General features: G+C 51.3%; 1 protein-coding gene and 1 long non-coding RNA gene across 4 annotated transcripts; one reads left to right on the top strand and one right to left on the bottom strand.

Annotated features, from left to right (window-relative positions):
* Positions 1-3,194: 3,194 nt before the first annotated feature.
* LOC130156354 (uncharacterized) lies at positions 3,195-15,012 on the bottom strand. 3 transcript variants are annotated; one of them, XR_008824387.1, is made up of 5 exons: positions 14,650-15,012; positions 12,385-12,515; positions 9,717-10,537; positions 9,030-9,136; positions 3,195-6,998 (listed from the first exon to the last, which is right to left on the bottom strand). It is a non-coding gene; the product is annotated as an uncharacterized LOC130156354 (long non-coding RNA). The 3 variants fall into 3 exon arrangements; XR_008824386.1 differs by having other exon boundaries at positions 3,195-9,136; positions 9,717-9,830; positions 10,379-10,537; XR_008824385.1 differs by having other exon boundaries at positions 3,195-9,136.
* A 225-nt stretch (positions 15,013-15,237) lies between these two features.
* LOC130156513 (cytochrome P450 1B1-like) lies at positions 15,238-16,970 on the top strand. The gene has a single exon (XM_056355071.1). It carries the CDS (start codon positions 15,255-15,257, stop codon positions 16,794-16,796), a length of 1,542 nt encoding a protein of 513 aa, XP_056211046.1. The 5' UTR covers positions 15,238-15,254; the 3' UTR covers positions 16,797-16,970.
* The last annotated feature ends 5,618 nt before the right edge of the window (positions 16,971-22,588 follow it).

The following is a 22,588-nucleotide window of genomic DNA, read 5'->3' as shown; positions in this document are numbered from 1 at the left end:
GTGGTGGTTGGCAGCAAAAATTATTTTCCTTGTTCTTTTTCTCTGGGATCCAACTGTGTCTTTCCAGCTAGCAAACATAAGCTACGTTTATTTATTACATAAATACATGTGCTATATGGTAAGTTGTCTGCTTTTTCATGTATAGTTGATATAATATATATAATATGTATATTTTATATTCTATAATATAGCACGTAAATACCTGTGCTATGTTGAATACTAAATCTCATGAGACAGTACGTTTTCTGCTGTCTTCATTTATAGCTGAATGCCCTGTCCTTAAATTCTGCACAGCCACCACGTCTGCTGTCTATTCAGGAGATGTGCACAAAAGGCCACTGCTGTTGCCATTGCCTGCAGCTGAGTTTCAGGATTCAAAAGTCACAGAAAAATATTAACTAGGGGATTAAATTGGCGCTGCACTGGTCACTTGGGAACTGAGATGTTCAGGTTTTTAGTGACAGAATTTCAGCTCTTGTTACCCACGCTTGCCCTATGTGTAGGTGAAGATGGTCTGACTGCCTGTGGTTGCTGTTGTCTGATGTGACTAATTAAGATCCCATCACTGCCCAAAGTTTGCTAGATGTTCACCGTGTTGGCCAGAACTGATGTGGCTGGGGTCTGTAACAGGCTGATACCTCTGGGAGGGTGGAGAAATCTGGCACAGACGTTCAGCTGTCTCAGTAAAAGGAGAATAAAAGAAAACTTTCTGCCCTGTCAAGAAAGCCCAGCCGTCTGAGCAGCTCTAGCCTTCCTGGTGTTGAGAGTCCTGACCGAAGCTTTGGCGGAAGGTGGTCTCTGGAATGAAACGGCTCGTGCTGTCCCTGCGGAAATGTGCTCACAGGTAACCCCGAGGGCAGGGAGGGGGTTGGCTTTTAAGCCCCACTTTGTAAACACATACATATCATGGTATCATTTAGGTACGAATGAGACTATGGGACGATGGAACAATTTGTTTTATTGCTTTTGGCTACACTAAAAGTCAAAATGTTGTGTTTTTCCTGCTCTGTTGCTTCTTGTCCTTTGTGGAAAGGAGTTTTGCCATGCCAGTGTCAGTGTGCTGCTGTCTGTATCTCTTTATATGTTAATGCTGTGTAATTCAATCTAATAGAACCATGTTATTTTTTTCTCCTTTCAAAGTGCTTAGATCTTTGATCAACTAAAATTGCATCTGAAGCCCCCTCTGTTCATGTAATGCTCAGCGTGAAAACACAGGTTTTTTTAATAGCCTGCAGTACTTCTCTTAGCTAGCTGGAAGGTTTAACTTTGGGACAGCAAAGGTGAAGAAACTAGGAGGTATTTGTCCTTCTCTAAGCTCTTACCCAGCTTAGGCTCTGAACTCGGGGGGAGTGGGGGGGTGTGTGTGTGAACTGGGGATTTGGTTTTGTTTCTTTTAAACACAAGAACGTTTTTTGAAAGATCTTTCTCAAATCGATTCGGGACATCCTTGTACAACCTGCACATGCAAGTATTTCCGTGGAGGGTTTCAGTTGCTTAGGACACGATGCTATGAAACGCTAATTAAATAAGCTTATTGTCAACATTGCTTTAACCTCGAGGAGGCATAATTAATATTCCTTTAGTAAACATTTTTCCTGCTGTCTCCTTGAAATGCTTCTCTCAACGTTTCCCAAAAAGTTCCTCTCAAGGCAGTGGAATGTGATTAGAAATCATATTCACCTTTAAATTCTGAAGCAGTTTTGTGCATGGCACAATTGTCTGGCTCACGCTTCTCCTGTCAAGGTTTGCTGTGTTCAAACCCGTGTCTAGAGGTGAAGAGGAAATTAGAACTGAATTGAAACGTACAGAAATACGTGTGTTACTCCAAACCACTAATGCCCTTATTAGAGCACAATGGAGAGCAGTTTGATTAATTGAAACGACGCAGATAGAGGCTGCAGTGTTTTGTTTCCATGTTCCCGTTGCGAGTTGCGTTGGAGTTTCCAAAAGAGTTGGCTGTGCCCTTAGCTACACAACTGGCAAGGAGTGAGGCGAGGCTGGCAGCGGGAGGGACACAAGTGTGGTGTCACGTTGAGAAATATTCCCGTGTTTTCTTTAGAGGAGAACAGCCACATCTTGTAAGGCCATGCATCTCGCTCTGTGGGCAGATAGCTGTCTGGCTGCGTGTCACTGTGTGTGGTCAGCGAACTTTTCCCAACTACCCAGCTTTAGAGGCAAATGCTAAATTTTTCCAGATGTGGCTGTGGTGGTGTGAGTATAAAGTGCTGCTTGGCGGCTCCAGTTCTCCCTTTTTGTTAGTTCTGCAAGTACACAAACCCACTGTCTGACAACAGTGCTTCCCTGGGATGTGGTTTTAATTACAGGGAGGAGCCTGTCGGGTCTGTATGGTTTATGTTATCCTGGTTCAATGCGCCCTGTGCCTCAGTTTCCCCTCAGAGCTGCAGTTCAGCATCAGCTTTACAAGGTGACCTCGTACAGCCTGTGTTCCTCCAGCCACAGAGGAGAAAAATAACCAAAATAACCAACTTTGGGTGCTTCTGCCTTTGGTTATTTTTCTCCTCTGTGGCTGGAGGAACACAGGCTGGACGAGGTCGCCCAAAGTCAGAGGTAATGCTTAGTTGTTTTCACTGCACAACATGAGTTAAACTACACAGATTTGTACTTGAGTTTATCGCTGTGCTGCTGCCCTTGGCCAGCGGCGTGTGTTAACTAACGCCTTGGCTGTGGCAGCTTTCCTCGCAAGATCAATGTGTGTGCGCTATTGACATGCAGCTTTTGACATGGCACAGACCTTGCTGCTGATGGTAAAAACTGAAAGCGGCAATTGTCAACTCCTGCTGTGACTACAACGACCGTGTATGATCTATCGCTTCCCTTTTGGATCGTTTCAGCCTCTATTTTCAGGAGAAACTTCATAATATAAATTGGTTTCTCTGTGCCATGGAGTTACATTGTTCGTCACTGTCTCACTCAAGTGGTCTGCAGCTCTTCCAGGAAAGATCTGCATAATCCCGCCATGATCTGGGGCTTTAAACAAACTTTGGAGCACTCAGGATTTGTTTGTCCCATCATTAAATACAAGGCACAAAGGAGGTTTTAATAACTGTAACCTTGAGGCTACAAACAAGTGAAGAAGTAAAATGGGGGGAGCGCTGCAGCCTAAACTCACATCCAGGATATTCAGAACGTCTTAGTGGAAGCTAACAGCAAAGCCAAAGATTTCATCACCAGTCTGAAAACAAAGGGTATGTTTTTATTCTTCCTGTGCAGCAAAAGACAGCAAGTTGGTGTTTAACTTGGTTAAACTAGTTGTATTCTACTGCTGCTTGAATTTGTCCTGAGGAGTTTTAGTTTCCTTTAGCAGGAGCTTGTTTGTAAGATAACTAGACTGTACTTGGTTTTTTTATACAAAATAGGGACAAGATATGATCCTTTAATCAGTGGTGGTCCATCACATATTTTAAAACCATCTACATCTGCTGGGAAAGAAGAAAGTACAATTGTGTGGAGTTCACCACCACCCCCAGGGAGAGGTTTTGCTAGGGTAAAAACTGGGATGAAAGTGAGTCCTTGAGCCTGGCTGCTCAGGGCTAATGAGCTCCATCCCTTCTCTAGCTTAAGACCGTCACCTCCATCTCATAGCTGTGTTATGCCTCAGACAGAAAAGTGAAATAAATAATAATTGATTAAACCAACCTTGGGACAGAAAGCACAATGGAAGTCAACTTTATGTATGCTTTGCTCCGTGACTTGCCTAAGTAACCTGTTAAGGCATTTGAGGTATGAAATAGAGGGGAAGAGCAGAGCAGGTGGAGCACAGAGCAGGGAGGGGGCAAGTGAGAGGGTGCAGAAGGTGGTCACGGGCAACTTGCTTGGCTGGAAGGGGAGGCTGAGGCTGCCGGTGTGAGCCCTCACTCGCCCTGGGGGCGGTGGGGCCAAGGCTTCGAGTGCAGGGGCTTTCAAGTGGATGCATTGAGCGAGGCCGGGAGGAGAGCAGTTTGCATTTACAGCTGCAGTAAACCCGAGCACAATGCCGCTGCCAGGAATGCACGTGTGTGGATTTATCGGAGCTTGGCTGAAAGCATTATGGATGCTGTAGGTGCTGAAGGGCGCTGTAGGTCCAGGGAGGCTGTGTGTTCGGCAAGGCTAACGAGCAAACGAAGCTGCCCCCAGAACAAAGCTGGTTTGGGGCATTTTTATTCTGCTTCTGACCCTGGTTCCAGGTTTCCCACATCTCCTCCAGCCTCGTGTGCTCTCCTGATCCATCGGTGGGCAGGAACGGGTTAAAGGCGCCTTTCCCAAGGTGGGAGCTGGCTGGGATTGAGGAGGAAGGCAGTCACGAAAGGAAAACTGTGCTGGCTTGAGAGGGTCTGGCTTCTCACGCATTGCCGTGTAACCCTGTCATCTATCTTGTCACGGGCCAGCCCTCCTGTCAGCATTAATCCACGGTGACGGTGGATTAATCTCTTCTCCCTCCCAGGGCCGAGGGGAGCTGGTCCCCGGCCAAGCGGGGCCTGACGGAAAGCGGGTGATTATTTCCCCGTTACACATGCCAGAGGGGACTTTCTCATTTCAGCCCCCTTCTTCTCGCTGGCAGGACACTCTTCCTCTCTCCACCAGCACGCAAACACCCCTTGAATAGCTTTTAATTACAGGAAAAGAAAGGCTGTCAGCCCATGCGTGGCATCCCTGGGTGCACTGCCAGCATCTTCTTTGAGCAGGACTTTCAGGACCAGTTTATTAAGTGATAGAAAAGCAAATGGATTCCCTTGGAAGCCGAGGGCTGCTGGAGGAGAGGGCTGTGGCGCCCAGCCTTGCAGGAGACACGCGGCCCCTTGCAGGACTTCCAGCACCATTGCCGGAGCCTGAACCCAGCTGGTGTGTAAAAGCCTGGATCCAAGGGATGAGCTATCTCCAGCAATTCCCGAGACCTGCTTTTCCTCCCAGACAAAGCCTTGTTTCCACCACAACACAAAAAAACTTGAATTCCTGCTAGAGATGAGGGTGAGACTCGAGACGGAGGCTGTAGCTCCCAGCTGTTGCTGGTTGTGCTGCTCCTGGTACCTCTGCCAGCAGGTGAGAGCTGAGAGGTTTCTGCCTTCTCCTGCCAGGCATGAGCACCCAGATCCAGCGCGTCCCGGTACAGTGTCACTTTTGCACCATGACAGTTCCAGCCACACAGACTGGGGTGTTCTGGCTCCCCCCGTGCTGAGCTCGGGCAGGTTTGCAGCTTTATCCACCAGAATTCAGCATTTGTGTTACTAATGCTGGGAGAACATCCTTAGAATGAGTGGGATGGAGGGCAATGGTGGATCCCTGACCTCAGCTGCTGGTCAGTGAGATGTCTTTGGCTTTTGCCTCCCCCCAGCCCATCCTGGGTTGTTTGTGAGGCTAAGTGCATGGCAGCAGAAACCCACAGGAACGATTCCTGGACTCGGAAACATCCCATTGCTCCAGTTCTTGAGGAGGGCAGATCTCACATGAGCTTCCCTCTGGCAGGAGCTTTACCAGCACCTCTGAAATCCTGGTCTCCCCATCTTCCAACCAGCTGTGCTGCTGGCGAGTTGCTCTTTGAAAAATGCAACATTCTGCACCCCAGTTTTCCAGGAAGCGTCTATAATGGGCTAACCCCACGGATTTAGAGTCCCAGGTGGCTCTGAATGCAGCACAGGCACAGTCATAGCATCCAGCTGGGCTACAGGCTCACTTACTGCTCCTTTACATTGAGTCTGGATAGATTTGAAGAGAGTAACGAGCTCCACCATGCAATTATCTGCTGTGTGATGAACTGCTTTCCTTTGCTTAGCCCGTACCTGCCACTTAATGCCTTCAGGAGCTCATCTTCTGTGTGCAACCGTCACAGGCTCTTCCCTCACTTGTTCTCAGCAACTTGAAGCCCACTGCTCTTGCCAACAGCAGCTGACGAAGCCTCCCAAGGACTGAACTCATCGTACCTTCCAGAAAACCGCAAAGGTCCCCAAAAGACACCTCCAAGGAGCCCTGAGCAAGCCTGTAGGTCCCCAGCACAACCCTCTGCCAGATTTGAGACAGCACTTGGGCTTCACGCACCAGCAGCTGGCACCAAGCAAGAGCTGCGGAAACAAACCTCAGAAGCAGAAGGAAGAACCGAACTAAAACCACCCTCAATGCGGGCAAAGCACTCGCGGGGTGATGGGGCAAGGGCAAAGGCATCGCAGGGGAGGCTCGGGAAAGAAGGCTGGGGCTTAAAACGAAGTGGGGATGCTGCCCTGGGTTCCTCTGTGATGCTTGTCGGCCGTGTCCACAATTCTGCATTATGTATATCCACTTTGGGTGACATTTTGGCTGCCTTAGGAACAGCGAAAGGGCCTCCCATCGCCTTCGGCATGGAAGAAACATCCCACATTGCTTTTTTAATGGATGTGTCAGGCCAAAGTGGCTTGAGTCCAGTGGGAGGATACCGGACGGCTTGCTTCCCTTGCTGCGCTGACTTTGCATGAACCCAGGCTGCCTGGAAATAGCGTGTTGGCTTCTTAACATCCAAGTGCTCCTTCTGGTAAACCTCAGCCAGCAGCAGCCTTCTGGAGGGATGCGCTGCCTCGGCATCAGCTTCCCTCCCTGCGCTGCCTTTCCCACCGGAGCAGGGAGACCAAGTTCATAGCACAGACAGGCTGTGTTTAATAGGACATTAGTTTAAGCTGGCTATCAGGACCTCATCTTGAAGCAGGATCATTAATCTATGCATTTAAATGTTGCAAAAGCCCAATTTCAAAGGGAGCTAAAGCTCAGCTTGGGCTGAACATCAGGGTAAAACAACCGTGGAGGGGCAGGTCCTCGCTGCAACTGTCCCTGCCCTGCAAACGCCCCTGTGCCTTGCACAAGCTCCAGAAAATCCTTTGGGCTGACCTGAGCTGTTGGTGCTCTGGGCTCCTTAAACGTTGGCTGCGGTTTGTGTTGCTGCTGGAGCAGGAAATCCATGCAGGATGGGACTGGAGGATTTGGGGGATATTATCTACCCAGTTACACAGTTCAGTTGGGATCCTGGCTGGGTGACAGAGCTGGATGCAGTGGGGGAGACGGGAGGGAAAAGAAAACAACCAACAAACCAAAAATCAACACAAGACTGCAGGCGCTGCAAGAACAGGGCTTGGTCACCCCTTCTGCCGCCGCAGCTCCTCTGGGGCTGTTGGCAAAGCCTGTGGAGGCCAAACACCTCCAGGAGGACGGGCACACACGTTTTGCTGGCATGTCTTAGGGCTAACCTCACGCCTCAGCAGTGTACAGCCATCTCCCCACCTTGGGGGCGTCAAATTTAAATCCTCGTGGGCTTAGCAGCCGGTGTGAGCGCAGGGGATGTGAGCTCCCCTCAACCCCCCTGTTAAACATCTCAGAGTGATGCTGAGCACATTTTCCTCTTTACAACCTACTCGACAGCCCCAGAGCCACCAACCTGTGTCCCCTCTGGGCAAATCTTTTTTCAGCTGAATTACCCAGAGGGAAGTGATGGCCAGAGCTACATCCCTGCCGGCTTCCCAGGAGAGCCCAAGCCAGGGCTCTCTTCTCCCTCTGGTGTCTTCTCCAGGTCACCCTCAAAGGCACGCGAGGGACAGGCCACTCACTCAAACCCAAATATTAACAGATTTGGTTACTCAAAGAAAATTATTTCCCAACACCTCAGGGGTGAGTTTGAGCATCCCTTTGCTCAAGGCGTTGCTCCCAGTTCCACCGGCTGCTTTCCCAGCTCCCTTGTAGGTAGGTTTAATTATTTCTTAAGTCATTACTTTCATCAAGATTTACAATAAGGAGAACATTTCTACCGTTGTTGGGTCAGTAAATCTAATCTAAAGTCCAATTAATTGCAGAGATTTATGCTGGGGAAGCAGAATGCGAACTGAGCCTAAGGCTTGAATTCTCGGGGGTAAATGATGGGGGGAAAAAAAAACCAAACCTCTGTGCGCTGTTTTACAGCCAGGCTGAGAAAGCCCCTTAGTGAGACGACTGGCAGCAAGCAATGCACCATGTATTTTGAAATAAATTTGAAAACCACTAAAGAAAGCACGGGCAGGGAGGTGAGGCATGTGCTCCCAAGCTGCCTCAGTCCTTAGTGGGGAGGACCGCAGAAAGAGAACGCCCGAGCATCGGTATGGCCCAGGGAAGGCAAAAATTAGACCAGCAAGAGTTCGAGGAGAGGAGAGACCCTCAAAAAAGTGGTTACAGCAAATTCTTCTGGTTTTGGTTTCCCCCCACCCACCCAGGAAAAAATGACTCCAGTTAAAGGGTGCTTGAGGAAGCAGCTGGATGTGCCCCAGGACCCCCAGAAGCCAGCCAGGGATGCTCTGCAATCCCAGACCCTGTGAAGACACCGAGGAGAAGTTCCGCCTGCCAGACCAGGTGTATTTTTCCTATTATTTCATGTTGTGCTCAGACACCGGCTGGCTTTTTATAATATAATGTAATGTAATATAACGTAATATATTATACACAGGATGAAAAATCCCCTCTGGAGCAGTTTAAAATCAAACCAGAGAGGAAATGAGATGTTACAACACATTCATTTTTCTAAATGTGTTTTTAATTTAAGGAAACTCTCTCCTCCCATCTGACGTTGTGTTTTTTTAAGCATTTAGTTCGTGTGTGTTCACAGGTCAGGGTTTGTAGGTAGCCATCAGCCCAAGGGACTCGGTTCAGTTTGGTGTTTGGTGTTTATTTTTTTTCCTTCTCTGATTGGTTTCCTAACTGTCTCCCATATTCATTTTTCTATTTGTCTTGTCCTTGATCCAAAGCTTACTGCCAGCAGTGGGAATCTGCAAAGTCTGACCTCAGCCAGGGTTGACTCTGGCTTTTCATACATCAGGCAGTGCCTGTTTTCTGTGTTTATGAAAAATGTTTCTGAAATAATGTTTATGAAAATACCAGTGCATTGCATCCATCTGCCGGCAGGGAGGACAACCGAGAAGGAGAAAGGGACTGGGTTTTGCTGCTGCCAGAGCTACAGCACCAGGTCCCCTTCAGCATCCCCTTTTCTTGGGGACAACACCAAAAAGACACAATGACACAACCAGGTTATTAAATTAACAGGAAAACTGTACCGGTGTGTCTGACGCTGCGGCTGGGGGTGCGGGTCATCTCAGCAGCACCAGGCACTTCGGGGGTGGACTCTGGTCCAGGTCAAGCAGCTACACCCCATCTATAGACTCTGGATGTCAAAACATGTAAAAGTGGATTAGTATCTCATTGGCGACGCCGAAAGGGAGAACATCGTTCTTCTTCCTCCTTAAGGAGACCCTCAATTAGCAAACGTAAGGGGGGGAAAAGCAATATAATGTGTAAGTGGCCAATATAGCTGAAGAGCACCTTAAAGCGGAGATGCTGAGCCAGCAGAGGTGGGAAGAGCCCCGAGGGGAGCACAGCACCCCCAGACCCGTGGAGACACCCCTGCCATCCCTGGGCAAGGAAACGTTTGGAGCAGCTGCTCCACAACCCCAGGTCCCGCCAGTGGCAGGGGCTGCCTGGGCGTACGGGGTTTTCCTGCGACCCTGAGCTCCGGGAGAGGCTGCGAGGGCTGGTGCTCGGCCAGGGCTGGAGCCAGGGCTGGGGTTTGTACCTGGTTTCTTCTGGCTGCCTTCAGGCAGGGAAGGAGCTGAAATATTTGGGAGCTGGGTGATGCTGGGGCATGAGAAGCAGCATAATTTCTGACCAAACCCTTTTGCAGGAACTTTTCTAAGGAAATTTAAGAGTGGGGAAAAAAAACCAAACCCAAACCCAAAAATACCAACCTTTGGAGAAAAACCGCAGGATGTCCTAAGAAGATGGAGCAACGTCCCAGCAATTTCAGGTTTCAGCCCGAGCTCCTGGCCAGCTCTGTGCTCTGTGGCTCACGCACCCATCAGCTGCAATTAAGAGCAATAACACTGCGAGTTTTTTATGAATCAAACCACCCAACGACCCAGACACTAGAAGAACATGTTCAAACCCCAGTGCTACAGCCCTGGTGCCCCTGCCCAGGAGATGTGGCTGAGCCCAGCCCACCCCATCCCCCAGCAGAACCTCAGGCACGGCCCGGACCCAGAGCGAGACTCGCCAGCTGAGCAAATGGACTTCCAGCCTTATCTATCTAATCTATCTATCTATCTATCTATCTATCTATCTATCATCTAATCTATTTAAATTTTTTTTGGCCTCACGCACAGCAGGATGCTCAAAGCCAGCATGTTCAACCACCATCCTGGGGCTTCAGCCCTTCAGCATATGCCCAATCCCAGCTTTTTTTTCCCTGCAAATAAGATTTGCAAGCAGCAGAAGCCCAGATTTCATCGCCTCAAACCTCACTGCAGCACTGCCCAGGGGCTCCCATGGCTGCATGTTGCCCCGAGGCTTTTGGCAACATCAGTGGGGAGTCCTGCCAAAAAAAGTCTGAGGTTTTAATGCTTTTACTTACATTTTTTATTTTCTTAAAAAGAACTCCCTGGCTATGCTGGAATAAAAAGTTTGAATATATTGAGAGTGGTATGGGACTCTAGGTTACTTGGCCTGAATTGTCACTCGGATCCCTTCGGAAACAAATTAATCATCTTTCGTGTCCATTGATGATTTTAACCTAAAAAAACCCAAACAAAACAGAACAAAACAAATTAAGTAAAACAAAATAGAAAATAAAGTTAAAATATCTTAAAAATAAAGATTCTTGGAGGTCATTATCGTTACTGTTGTTATTGTTGTTATAATCATTATTATTATTATTATCTGCATTCTCATACTAATAATTAAAGAAATTATTATCCTTATTGTCCCGTTTATCACCTCACGGGCTATTCCAAGTGGAAAACATTGTGATTCCATGTCCATCCTTTTTTCAGTCCCTGTTTTGCTCCTCAGGCTCAGCTTGGCGCCACGCATCTCATTCCCCTTGCAGCCCCTGCGCGCACTCAGGGGCCGGATTTGCTGAAGGTGGAGGAACCCCCCTGACTCTGGGATCTTCTTTTTTATTATTTCATTTCAGAGCAAGACTTTTTAAGGCCTGATTGCGGGGGGCTGGGGCTGCCTTGCCCTCCTGTCCTAGCTCCCTCGCTCCCAGTTCTGCCAGCCCCAAATCCAGCGCTGGAAAGGGAAACATTCCCCAGCAAACAGTGTGACAGGCTGGTCCCCGCCCCGAACAGCAGCACTCAGCAGGATCTCTGCCTTCCCACGTCAACATTCCCCCAGCACGCTCAGATTTTTTATATCTATATCTATGTATAAAAAATGTGTTTGTGTATTTATATCTTTATATATTTACATTTCTATGTTTATATATTTATATTTATTTTCCAGTATATATGTTTTTTTGTCTGTATATATAAATAATTGTGTGGGTGAACAGAGCTGCGATGCTCAGAGCAGCCCCGCGGGCTCCCCTCGCTGCCCAGCAGGGTGATGGAGCCGCAGTTTCAAACCGATCTGCAGTGCTGGGCCAGAGAACAAAAAAAAATAAAATATATATATTGTATAGAGTTACACCATAACCATTTTCAGACTAACCGTTGCTCATCTGCGCAACGATTTATCTATCTCTATATTAAAAAATCCATTTTATATACATATTTTTATATATGTGTAACATATAAAAATATACATAAATACATAAATATATAACAAAACCAAAATTTTTTCGAATAAAACAGGAGGCACCAAGTTGGACAAGCCCCACAAGAGCCCCCAGCCCCCTTTCCCCCCAGGACAGCATTCTGATTTAACCCTGAGCTGCCCGGTATGTCCCATCCCTTTGCTGGCGCTGGGGGAGGGAGCAGTGAGCGGGAGCTGCTCGCCACCCCCAGACCCCAAACCGGGAAAAGAAACCTCCTCTGCGGAAGACTTTTCTTTTTCTTTTTTTCCTTTTTAAATAGTTTACTTAATTAATTGTTAATAGCTTGCTTAATTACAAATAGCTTCATTAAGCATCAATAGCTTAATTTCAATAGCTTAGTTATATATTTTGGATGTTGTAAAGATTAGACGCTGACCAAAACCCAAAGGTTTCAACCTCGATTGATTTATGTGACACTTCAAACTGTTTGAATCCAGCCTGGGAATCCTGCTGGGAAAAGCTTTCCTGTCCCGGAGCCTCCCGGAGCTGGGAGGTCCCCCCTCCTCCTCTGCCCACCCGAAACCAGAGGAACCCGAGCCAGAACCGCCATGGTCCCGTCAAGGAGCAATTCCCCATTTTCCCACAGTGTGGGATTTCTTTTTTCCCTCTTAATTTTCTTTTCTGCAAACCCAGTGATGCTACATCCCCCCGGGCTGGGACGCAGGTCAAGACCCCCGCAGCGAGGAGGGGGCTGAAAGAGCAGATCCCATTCCAGCCCCGGCTGCGCAGGCTGAGCCCCCTCACATCGTCTTGAACCCCCAGAGGCACGAACCCCCAAGTGCCGCCGCTGGCAGCATCCCACCATCTTCCTGCATCCTCACCTGGTACCCGGTACCCAGCCATGCCACTCCCTCTGGACCCAACACACGTCCTGTGGCTGAAAACCACCATCCACGTGCCCCGGTCAAGCACCACTTGGACCATGGGACCAATTTTTCTTTCCCCTCAGGAGCTTTTAGGAAAATAAAGCAAAAAAAATTTAAAACTTAAAAAAAACAAAACAAACCTGCTGAATTGCCCTGAAAAAAGGCTGGCTGGGGAGAGACAGCATGGGCTGCTGCGACTGTCAGGGTAGTGGAGCTGGTCTGAAAATGGCTATAGCACAGCTTTATATAACTATTACTATTATTATTGTGGTTGTTGCGATTATGATGATGAAGATGATATCATTATTATATTTATTATTGTTATATTTATTACTGTATTCATTATATTTTTTTTAATCATAATCATCATCATCATCACTACTATTGTCCATCTCTGGGCCAGCAGCACAGATCGCTCTGGAACCCGCAGCTCCAGGTCCCCACCCGGCGGCCGGGGTGGCCATCAGGGCCACCTCGGCCCCCCTGAGCATGGCGGTGCTGCTCACCCCCACAAGCCACTTCAGGACCCTGTTGGCTGGGGCTGATGCCAAAGGGCTGGGGGGGAGCAACAAACAACCCCGTGACACTGGGGTTTGGGTGACCAGTGTGGGAAGCGGCCGAGAAAACCTCCCATTACACCCTTATTCATGAAGAACTAATATTCTGTCGCCCAAGCAAACAGGATTCACCCCTTTGCTGCAACCAACATATCCTTAAAGTTTAAGGGTTATATAAAAAACATGTCCAACCTCTGCTGTGCCTCGACCTTCCCCCATGCATCCAGCCAGAGCCGCTAAGCAACGTCCCCAAAGCCACCACATGAGCACCAGGCAGATCACACCAGTTCCTAACCTCAGTGTTTTAAATTAAAGGAAATGCTGACGGGAATTACACGCTAACCTCATACAACGTCACATGCTGGAAAACAAAGTTCTGTGTTATAGGAGCCTAAAACTTGCAGCTTTTCTAACCAAACATTATTGCTTTGCATGCCTGGAACTATGAGGAAATAAAAGGTTTTTTTCCCTGGGAAAGTGTTTCCCTTGCGGTCAGTGCTGGCCTCCCTCAGTCCAGCAGAAACCTTCGCTGATGTGAAGTTTAATTCCTGAAAAATGAGACTTGATCACAGGTGTGATGGCTACAACATTACGACATGTAAAACCACATGGGCGCTCTGCAGCTGAGCTGTAAATCCGGAGGCTGTGTGAAAGCTGCTGGAGGGAGGGAGGGGGCACGTTCCTCGCTCCATCACCAGCACCGGCGCTTGGGATGCGCTGTACCGTGCCCTCTGGCTGCTGGTACAGCTGTTTGGGATGCTCTGCCGGACACCTCACTCCTCCACTGATGCACTTCAGCTTACATGCACCTGGGATCTGATTGGGTGGATCTCCCTTGGGATCCACCCGGAAAATGTCTATTCCCCAGCAGAAATGTCACTTTTCACAGGAGAACGCAACAACGACAAAATCCCTCTTGGCACAACAAACGTGTGCACAACAACTTGGCACAATCCAAATGCCACAGTAAATACCTAAAAGGTCCCGTTACGAGGACCCAGGCATCGCCCGGTGGCTGCGCTTGAGCTGGTTAAGCTGGGGAGCAACAACTACCCCCCTCCTGCAGACCCCCACGGGAATGCAGTGGCCATTTCACCAAACCACATATGCTCTGCTCCCTCTTTTTTTTCCTGTGCCCACCAATACCAACATCCCCCTATTTTTTTACCCCCAGAAGTCTAGTTTTCCTTTCGGGAGCATCACCAGCACCCAGCTCCGCTCCATCCTCCGTGCCCCACGCGGGTATAGCCCAAGGCTGTGCCGGGGACTGCTGCTCTCCAGCCGAAGCCCCAGCAGCTGCGGGAGGTGGGAGGCAGGGGGGAGGTGGGAGGCAGGAGGCAGGCGCTCGGCAGGGCGACGCATCCCCGGCGTGGCAGCATCGCGCTTATTCCCTGTTTGGCTCAGCGGGACCCTCTTCTTCAACATCCCGGGGGATGTTGCTGAGCAGCGCAGGTGAAAGGGGATGCACGAGAAAAGACGCCACCTCTCCTGATAAAAACAACCCTCTTCATCGCTTCTCGGGCACCCTGTCAGGCTGCCTGAGAGCAGGGGGCAGGTGTCACCGCTTCCCAGGTCGGTGCCAGCAGAAAAGGGGACTGAGACTCTGACCTCCCGGTAACGCAGCGAACCCCCATCCCGCCGCAGCCGGTACCCGCAGCCTCACCTCCGACATCCAGGTGATGCTCAGGACGAGGCGCGGTTCAGGACCGAGGGCCGGTCAGGATCAGTCGACGCCCAGCTCCACATTCGCAGAAAGCCGCCCGAAGCCCAAATTCCAGCGCAAAGCCGCAGCGGGGGGCCAGGCTCTGCGAAGCCGCCGGTGCGAGGGGCCCTCTGCAGCCCGCCGTGGGGACGGGAAAGAGCCCGGGGGGCAGACGGGCACGGTGCCCGCTCCGTGTGGCGCCGGGGGTGGCAGGTCTGTCATTTCTGGGGAGGGGGAGAATAGTCATCATACAAAATCCCACCTCCCGGTACACGTTGGCTGCCGGTTGCCTCTCCGCATTCCCACGGCGGAGCTCCCAGCCCAGCGCCCCCCAGCTTCCCACCCCCCCCCCCTCCCTGCCCCGGCCCAGCACCCCCCAGCTTCCCCCCCTTCTCGCTCCGCTCCTCTCCCTGCCCCATCCCCGCCGCTGCCTGCGCCCCGTCGGGCCGCCCCCCCCCGCTCCCCCCGCGGATTCTGCCCGGCCCCCCCGGGGCGGGGGGCGGTGGGGGCCGCGGAGGGGCGGGGGGCGGCGCTATAAAGCGGCTGCGAGCGGCGGCCCCGCAGCCATGAGCGCGGCCGGGAGCCCCGACGGGGCGGCCGCGGGGCCGGCGCTGCTGCTGGCACTCGGTGCCCTCCTGCTGCTGGCCGGGGCGCGCCGGCGCGGCGGCACCAGGCGGGGGCTGTCGGGCGGCAGGAGCCCCCCGGGACCCTTCCCCTGGCCGCTGGTGGGCAACGTGCTGCAGCTGGGCCGCCTGCCCCACCTGGCCTTCGGGCGCATGGCGCGGCGCTACGGGGCCGTCTTCCAGCTGCGGCTGGGCCGCCGCCGGGTGCTGGTGCTCAACGGCGAGGCGGCCATCCGCCGGGCGCTGGTGGGCCTGGGCACCCGCTTTGCCGGCCGCCCCGACTTCCCGTCCTTCGAACTGGTGTCCGGGGGGCGCAGCGTGGCTTTCGGGTCCTGCTCGCCCCGCTGGAGGGCTCGCCGGCGCCTGGCCCACGCCGCCCTGCGCGCCCGCTCGACGGCGGCCGAGGTGGAGCGGCACGTGGCGGCCGAGGCCGGGGACCTCATCCAGCTCTTCCTGCAGCACAGCCGGGGCGGCGCCTACTTCGAGCCCTCCCCGCTCTTGGTGGTGGCCAACGCCAACGTCCTCTGCGCCCTCTGCTTCGGCCGCCGCTACGGCCACACCAACAGTGAGTTCAGGGCTCTGCTGGGCCGTAACGACCGCTTTGGGCAGACGGTGGGGGCGGGCAGCGTGGTGGACGTGCTGCCTTGGCTCCTGCGCTTCCCCAACCCCGTGCGCCGCGTCTTCCGCGACTTCCAAGCCCTCAACCGGGAGCTGCACAGCTTCGTACGTGCCAAGGTGGCGCAGCACCGCCAGACCTTTGACCCGTGCACCCTGCGTGATGTGACTGACGTCATGATCGCTGCTGTGGAGCACGGCGACAGGCCCCCGGAGGGGCTGGGACCCGAGGATGTGGAGGGGGCAATGACTGACATCTTCGGTGCGGGGCAGGACACCACATCCACAGCGCTCTCGTGGGTCCTCCTGCTGCTGCTGAAGCACCCGCGGCTCCAGCGGGACCTCCAGGCTGAGCTGGACCGGGTCGTGGGACACTCCCGGTTGCCCACAGCTGAGGACCGTGCCCACCTGCCCCTCCTGGAGGCCTTCATCTACGAGACGCTGCGCTACAGCAGCTTTGTGCCCATCACCATCCCGCACGCTACCACGGACGACGTGGAGCTTGAGGGCTTCCACATCCCCAAAGGCACCGTGGTCTTCATCAACCAGTGGTCGGTCAACCACGACTGCAGCAAGTGGCCTGACCCACAACGCTTCGACCCCACGCGCTTCTTGGATGTGCAACAGCGCCTGGACCGCGACCGGGCTGGCAGTGTCATGGTCTTCTCAGCTGGACAGCGGCGCTGCATCGGCGACCAGCTCTCCAAGCTCCAGCTTTTCCTCTTCACTGCCATCCTCCTCCACCAGTGCTCCTTCCATGCCAACCCAGCGGAGCATCTCACCATGGACTGCATCCACGGGCTGGCGCTGAAGCCACGGCCCTTCACCGTCACCGTGCGGCAGAGGCTTCCCACACTCATCCAGCCCTGAGCAGGTGCTGGGTCCCGGCTGGTGCTGTGCCCCCTCGGTTTGGACCTGGCAGGGCCGGGGTGCAGGGGAAGACCCTGCCTTGCCCGCAGGAGGATCTTGCCACGGTGCATCCCTGCCCCTGGTTGTAGGGTGGAGGGCAGAGAGTCCCCACAGCAATAAATGCCTTTGACATGGGACCCGGCTCCACTCGTTTTCTCTGGGGAAGGGTGGTGGTGGCTGGAAGCATCGTTCACACCTGAGCCCCTGTCTTGCATCCCCCTGAGCTCTCCCACCCCAAGACAGGTCAAAGCCCGCCTCCCCCCGGGGACTTCCCTGCAAGGACTGGGAGCAGCAAGCAGTGATGTCCTTCAGCTGTCGCAGCAGAAAGGCCAGGGAGGATATTTGGGGTGGGAAATGCACTTCCCAAGATCACAGAAAGCCACGTGGGAGGTAAGGGTGGCTGGAGGGGGGCTTGTTGATGCAGCATAAGTTTCAGGACCAGTTGCTGGAGGGGAACAGGATGGCTCCATCTGTTTGAAGCCATGAACAATTCTCCCTGCTCCGGTTTGGGTGTGGAAGGAGGTTGGGGAACGTTTGGGGGGGGGGGTGGGGGGTTCTCACCCCTCTTCCCCCTAGACCCCATTGGTGGCTTGTGGGGTGGGGTGGCGGGACACCTCCCTGGGGGCCTAGCAATGGAGAGGAAGATATTTCTCCTCTACAAGCCTCTGCTTGAAGCAGAGAGAGGCTTTGGGTACCTGAAAGCAGCCTCTGACAGCGCACATCAACTCTCTGCTGAAAATGGGCACAGACCATCTCCGGAATGAACCTTTTCCTTCCAAAATCAGCTCCTGAACAACACCTAGCAGCATGACCTGCAGTTGTAAGGAAATCCTCTTTTCTTGGGCACAAGTCCCTATGCACAAAGTAAATCCACCCCCACCAGATGGCCGTTGCTGCTTTGCATGCCACCGACGTCCCCCAGCCGTACCGCACCACTGAGTTACTTGAGCAGATAAACTGCAGCCATTTTTTTTGAAGTCCGACTGAAGCTAACAGAGTTGGCTTTGTATCAGTAATTATGTGGTCCCCAAAAGGGAGGACAGAAACAGCCGCACGAGCTAAAACTGCTTATCTCAGTGCCACCAGCCTGTGGCCACCCTGAGCAGCTCCAGAGGGTGGCACAAATCCCCTCCTAATGACAATAATTTACCAATACCCAATTAATCTCCTTCAAAGGCTTGACCAATCGGGATTTCTGTCTCTTTTTTTGGGGTGGGGGGAGGTGGCAGAAACAATCCTCCACCTGCTGGTTGTTCTGGTCGCAGCTGCCTTTCACCTCTTGACTTGTGTCATTTGACCTCACTGAAACACCCCCACAGCGATGCTCTGTGCTACGGCATGTTCTAACACCCACTACCAGCTCTTCACATACTGCTAATGCTGCAAACGCACGACACCAACCCCCCCCCCCCCCCCCCACACCACATGAATGGCACGAGTGGGATTTGAAACTCCTACACAGTACAGTGCAGAAACGAAGTCCTGGCTGCACCCTGCTGAGCATCAGGGCTGGTGGGTTCCCAATGCCACCACCGTGTCCCCTGGACACGTCCTGCCCACGGCTGCCTCCGGGGGCTATTAGAATTGCTGAGTGCAAACAACACAGCAGTCTGCAACAGCTCCATGATGCCAAGGTTTGAAAGTGCCAGTTTCTTCCTCCTCTTTAGACACACACCTGTGAAAACAGCCCTTGAGATGTCATAAGACGGAAACCAGCAGTTATCTCCACATCACGTACTGCCCACTCGGAGATTTGCCAACAACAGCCATCTCCAGCTTTGATGGTCCAGCTGGAGACCCTCAGCCTGACAGCAGCATCCTCTGGAGATGCCACCACCACGGGCTCCTGCACCCCTTGACTGGTGCGCAGCCTCCTGCCCCAGGACCGCAGGCTGCTTGTTTATTCAGCCTTGTTTTATGGGCACACTGTAACAGAGGAATGCATATGGGAGCAACCCCAGGGCCTCAGCCCTCCTCTTTAAGCCATCTCAGAGCACACGGACACTTTCAAGGCCATGTCACACTGCAGTGCTACCAGTGGCACCAGCATGACCATGGCACTGGTGGCCAACAGAAGCAACCCATAGCCCCACAGGAACTGGCACGAAGGGAAGGTGGCAGCAGCTGTTTGAGTGGAAACCTCAAGATGAGATTCAGATCCTTGGGGCTCTGTGTAAAGCCATCCACACGCTGAGTGTGTTCTGCCCCTCCTCAGCCTCCACCCACCAAAAAACCCCAAAACAGACGAGATTGCTGCTGCTCATCAGGAATACTGCTGGGTGCTGACAAACACTGTTTGGTTTTTCCTTGTCCTGATGTATTCTCCACGCACCTGCAGCCGGCACGGAGCTCGACACAGAGGCATCGTGTGCAGGACATCCTCGGTCATTAAACCTGAACGTCCCTCTACTCTACCCAACAAAGGCCAAGGGGGAGGGCGAGGTGCTGGGCTGAACAAGGAGCACTGTGACTCACTCCCACGCTTCACCCCATGCTACAGCAGAGCTCGTGGTGCAGCACAGTTCAACGGCCGCAGGAGCATCCTGCCCCGCTTCCCAAGCCATGCTTCCCCGGCCAGCTTGCCTCCGCAGCTCCAGTTCCTACCCTACCCAACAGGCTTTAAAGTCAGGGTTCTCCAAGCCCAAATCTTGAAGATTTAGGTCTCTGTGTTTGCTATGGCACCGAAACACCGCCACACAGGGCGCAGCAGCTGCGCGCGAAGTGTACAACCATGGCTCTTTCCATGGCAGGGGGAGGAATCTGCTTCCAGCACTTGAATGATTTTGCAATGCTTTGACCACCTCATTTCTCATGTTTAAGGCCAGACGCTGCCAGGAAATACTATTTTTTTTTTTTTTTTTTTTACCATGGAAGTTGGATGCTGGGAAGCACGTTGTGTATTTACAGTCCCCTGTGTCCAAACTCATTCCCGCTCCTTGCCTGCGCTGATAGCCGCCTTTGCACACAGGCAGGTACCGCGCCACTCCTACCACAGCTTCCCAGCCCCCGGAATGCTGGAATATGCTCTCTGCTATTAAGCAAAAGACACACAGGAGACCTGGCTGTAGAACTGAGCCTTTTACTAAGAAGAAAAGCAATCAGTCTGTCATTAATCTTGCCTTCAAAACAATTCACTGCAGGTATGTAAGCAACCCAGCACAGGAAGCCTACATCAATCTCAAATCCTCTTCTGCTTTTCATAAACTTAATTATTAAAGCCTGATCCAAAAGGTCTTTAACATCTACATGGCAGTGAAGCTGACACCAAGCCAGTAATTAAGAAGCTGATTTTTGTTATGGGATACGTTTATAATGATGGGACCCTCCAGAGAGAGAGGGGACAATCCTGCATTACCTCATTTGCCTTCAGGGCCTTGAGCCCTTCTCAGATTTTTACTATTGAGAAAGCAAAAATTAAATACATTTTACAAAGAGAACTAAATCTCTGGCTACCGAAGTTACTGAGATCATGGGGTTTTTTTGCCCAATACCACCATGGCTACCTGTACGTGCAAGACCAGAAGCATGGCAGGTCTACAGCGAGCTGCAATTGTGTTCACCCTCATTCACCCCGCTCTTTCCTCTCCACTTTTAACCTTCACAGTGAAAACATTTCCCCAAGGTCAGCTTTTTCTCTGATATTACCATGTGCTTCACATACAATACTCAAGTATTAGTCAAGTCAACTTCCTGTAAGTTAAAACAAGACAGCAAATGTATTGCTCACAATCCTCCCGCTTCAGGTTGCCTCTCAAAGCAGGGTCTGTGCAGGTTTGATTTTTCCAGGGAATTTCCAAGGAATTACAAGTGTCATTGAACCAAAGAAATCTGGGCTTAGCAGAAGTAAGCTGGGGTGGGATTCGGAATGACTGCCCCGTTCCTAGGAGGGAGCGATGTTGACATTTCTATGCCAATACTGACTCAGAATTTCCCGGCACATGGGAGAGGTGGTCACAGCTCTGGTATGCTCTTTTAATGGAAACCAACTACATAAGTTCATGTCTGCTTTCACATCCCTCCTCTTCAACAGACTACCCTGTCCCAAGCCATGGGGTCAGTGCTGACCTCCTCTCCATGACGCCCAAGTTGTCCAAACCCATTCTCCCACCTGTGCTCTAAGTCACTGCTCCCTCGATCGGCGAGTTAATGCTCGGGTATTGCAAAATTAAAAATCACTGGGAAGCTTCTGATGGTCCAAGAGTTTTTACACTTACTTATACTAACAGGCAAGGTACCTACACGTCCATCCCTGACTCCGTCCCTCAGCATGTCACACCTTTGGCTAAGCCGAAGACCTGCTCCCGCACAACCCCGGTTTTCTGCTTCTGGGATCCTCCCTCCAAAGCAGCAAACCTTGGCAGGATGCTCCTCGTACCAGCGTTATCATTTACCCTGTGAAGTAATTTGAAATAAAATGAGCTAAAAATCAGGCAGTCTAAAGCACCCAGAACCAGCACTGAACACAGCCCGCGAGCCCCTCAGTGGTGGTTTCTGGCCAGGGGAAGCTGAAGATGGCCTTTGGGATGACGAAGGATAAGCACAGAATCCTGCACCGGGTCACAACTATTATCCATCTTTATTTAAAAACAAGTTCACTCGGAGTACATCGTATGCCACAAAGCGTGGCCGTATGACTTTGGTGCATTTTAAAAACGTAAGCAGTAGCTGTTGTACTGATATACAACATCTGCTACAGGTGTATCCCACGTTATTACATATATAAACAGTGCTATATAAACAAGAACGTTCTAAGTTACTTCCCCATAATTTCCTATTGCATTTGGCACTGCCACCACACATACAAGCACAACGATGTTATGCAGACGACCTCCACCTGTCCGTCAGGTTTCTTCACCTATATATGTATTGGTGTAAAAAGCAAGAGCACAACACAGGTAACTTTAAGCAAGATCCCCTTCTTATTTATAAATACTTAATTTCAAACAGAACAGCACAGTGCTGATAAATAGTTAAATAGCTTCAGTTACTCTTTCGTATCGTAATTTAACCACAGGTAAGTATGTTTTAAAATTAAGACAAGAGTAGCTCCAGGAAATTATTCTTTCACCCTGGGATAAATCCAGAACAACTTAACTGGACGGGAGCAGGACAGAGAGTCCCTTGCCAAAAACTGTACCAGGCAAATTAATTTCTTGTGGTCCTGGAATGTATACAGTGCAGGCGCCTTCAAGAAATTCACATTGTATGCTGGGATTAGTCTGCAAAGCATGTGCAAATTTTAAAAACTCTGTTTCCATGTTGTCTGAAAGCTCCCAAGGTGCAATCTCCCCCTGCGAACAGGAGGGACGGCCCCCCCTTCCCAGCACACAGCACACCGAGCGCCGAACAGGAGACTGCACATATTGTTGCTAAAAAAAAAAACCAACAAACCAAAACCCCAAGTGCTGTTGATTGGGAAGTGTTTTAGTTACACAGCCTTGCCTTATCTCTACATCAGCCTGCAAGTTATGCTATTAGAATTAAATTATGTTAATCAGTCACATTCTTCTTATTGAGAACAAGCCAGGAAAAGGGAAAACCAAAACAAAAAAGGTTCTTTTCATCATTATGTCATAACTTCCTGGAGATCAGACTGAAAAATGGCAAAATACAGCTTTTATCTGCACTTGAAAGGATCTGTGAGTTCTGTCATTGCCTTTCATCGTCGTCTCAGAGATGCATTAATTAGGTTCCAGCAGATAGAGCATAGGAGAAAAAAAAAACCCAAGCCAGAGACAAGCCCCCACCCTGGC

Source organism: Falco biarmicus, chromosome 10 (genome assembly GCF_023638135.1).
Source record: "Falco biarmicus isolate bFalBia1 chromosome 10, bFalBia1.pri, whole genome shotgun sequence".
NCBI classification, from domain to species: domain Eukaryota; kingdom Metazoa; phylum Chordata; class Aves; order Falconiformes; family Falconidae; genus Falco; species Falco biarmicus.
Note: the sequence above shows the minus strand (reverse complement) of the source record. Positions and strands in the feature narration are given on the sequence as shown.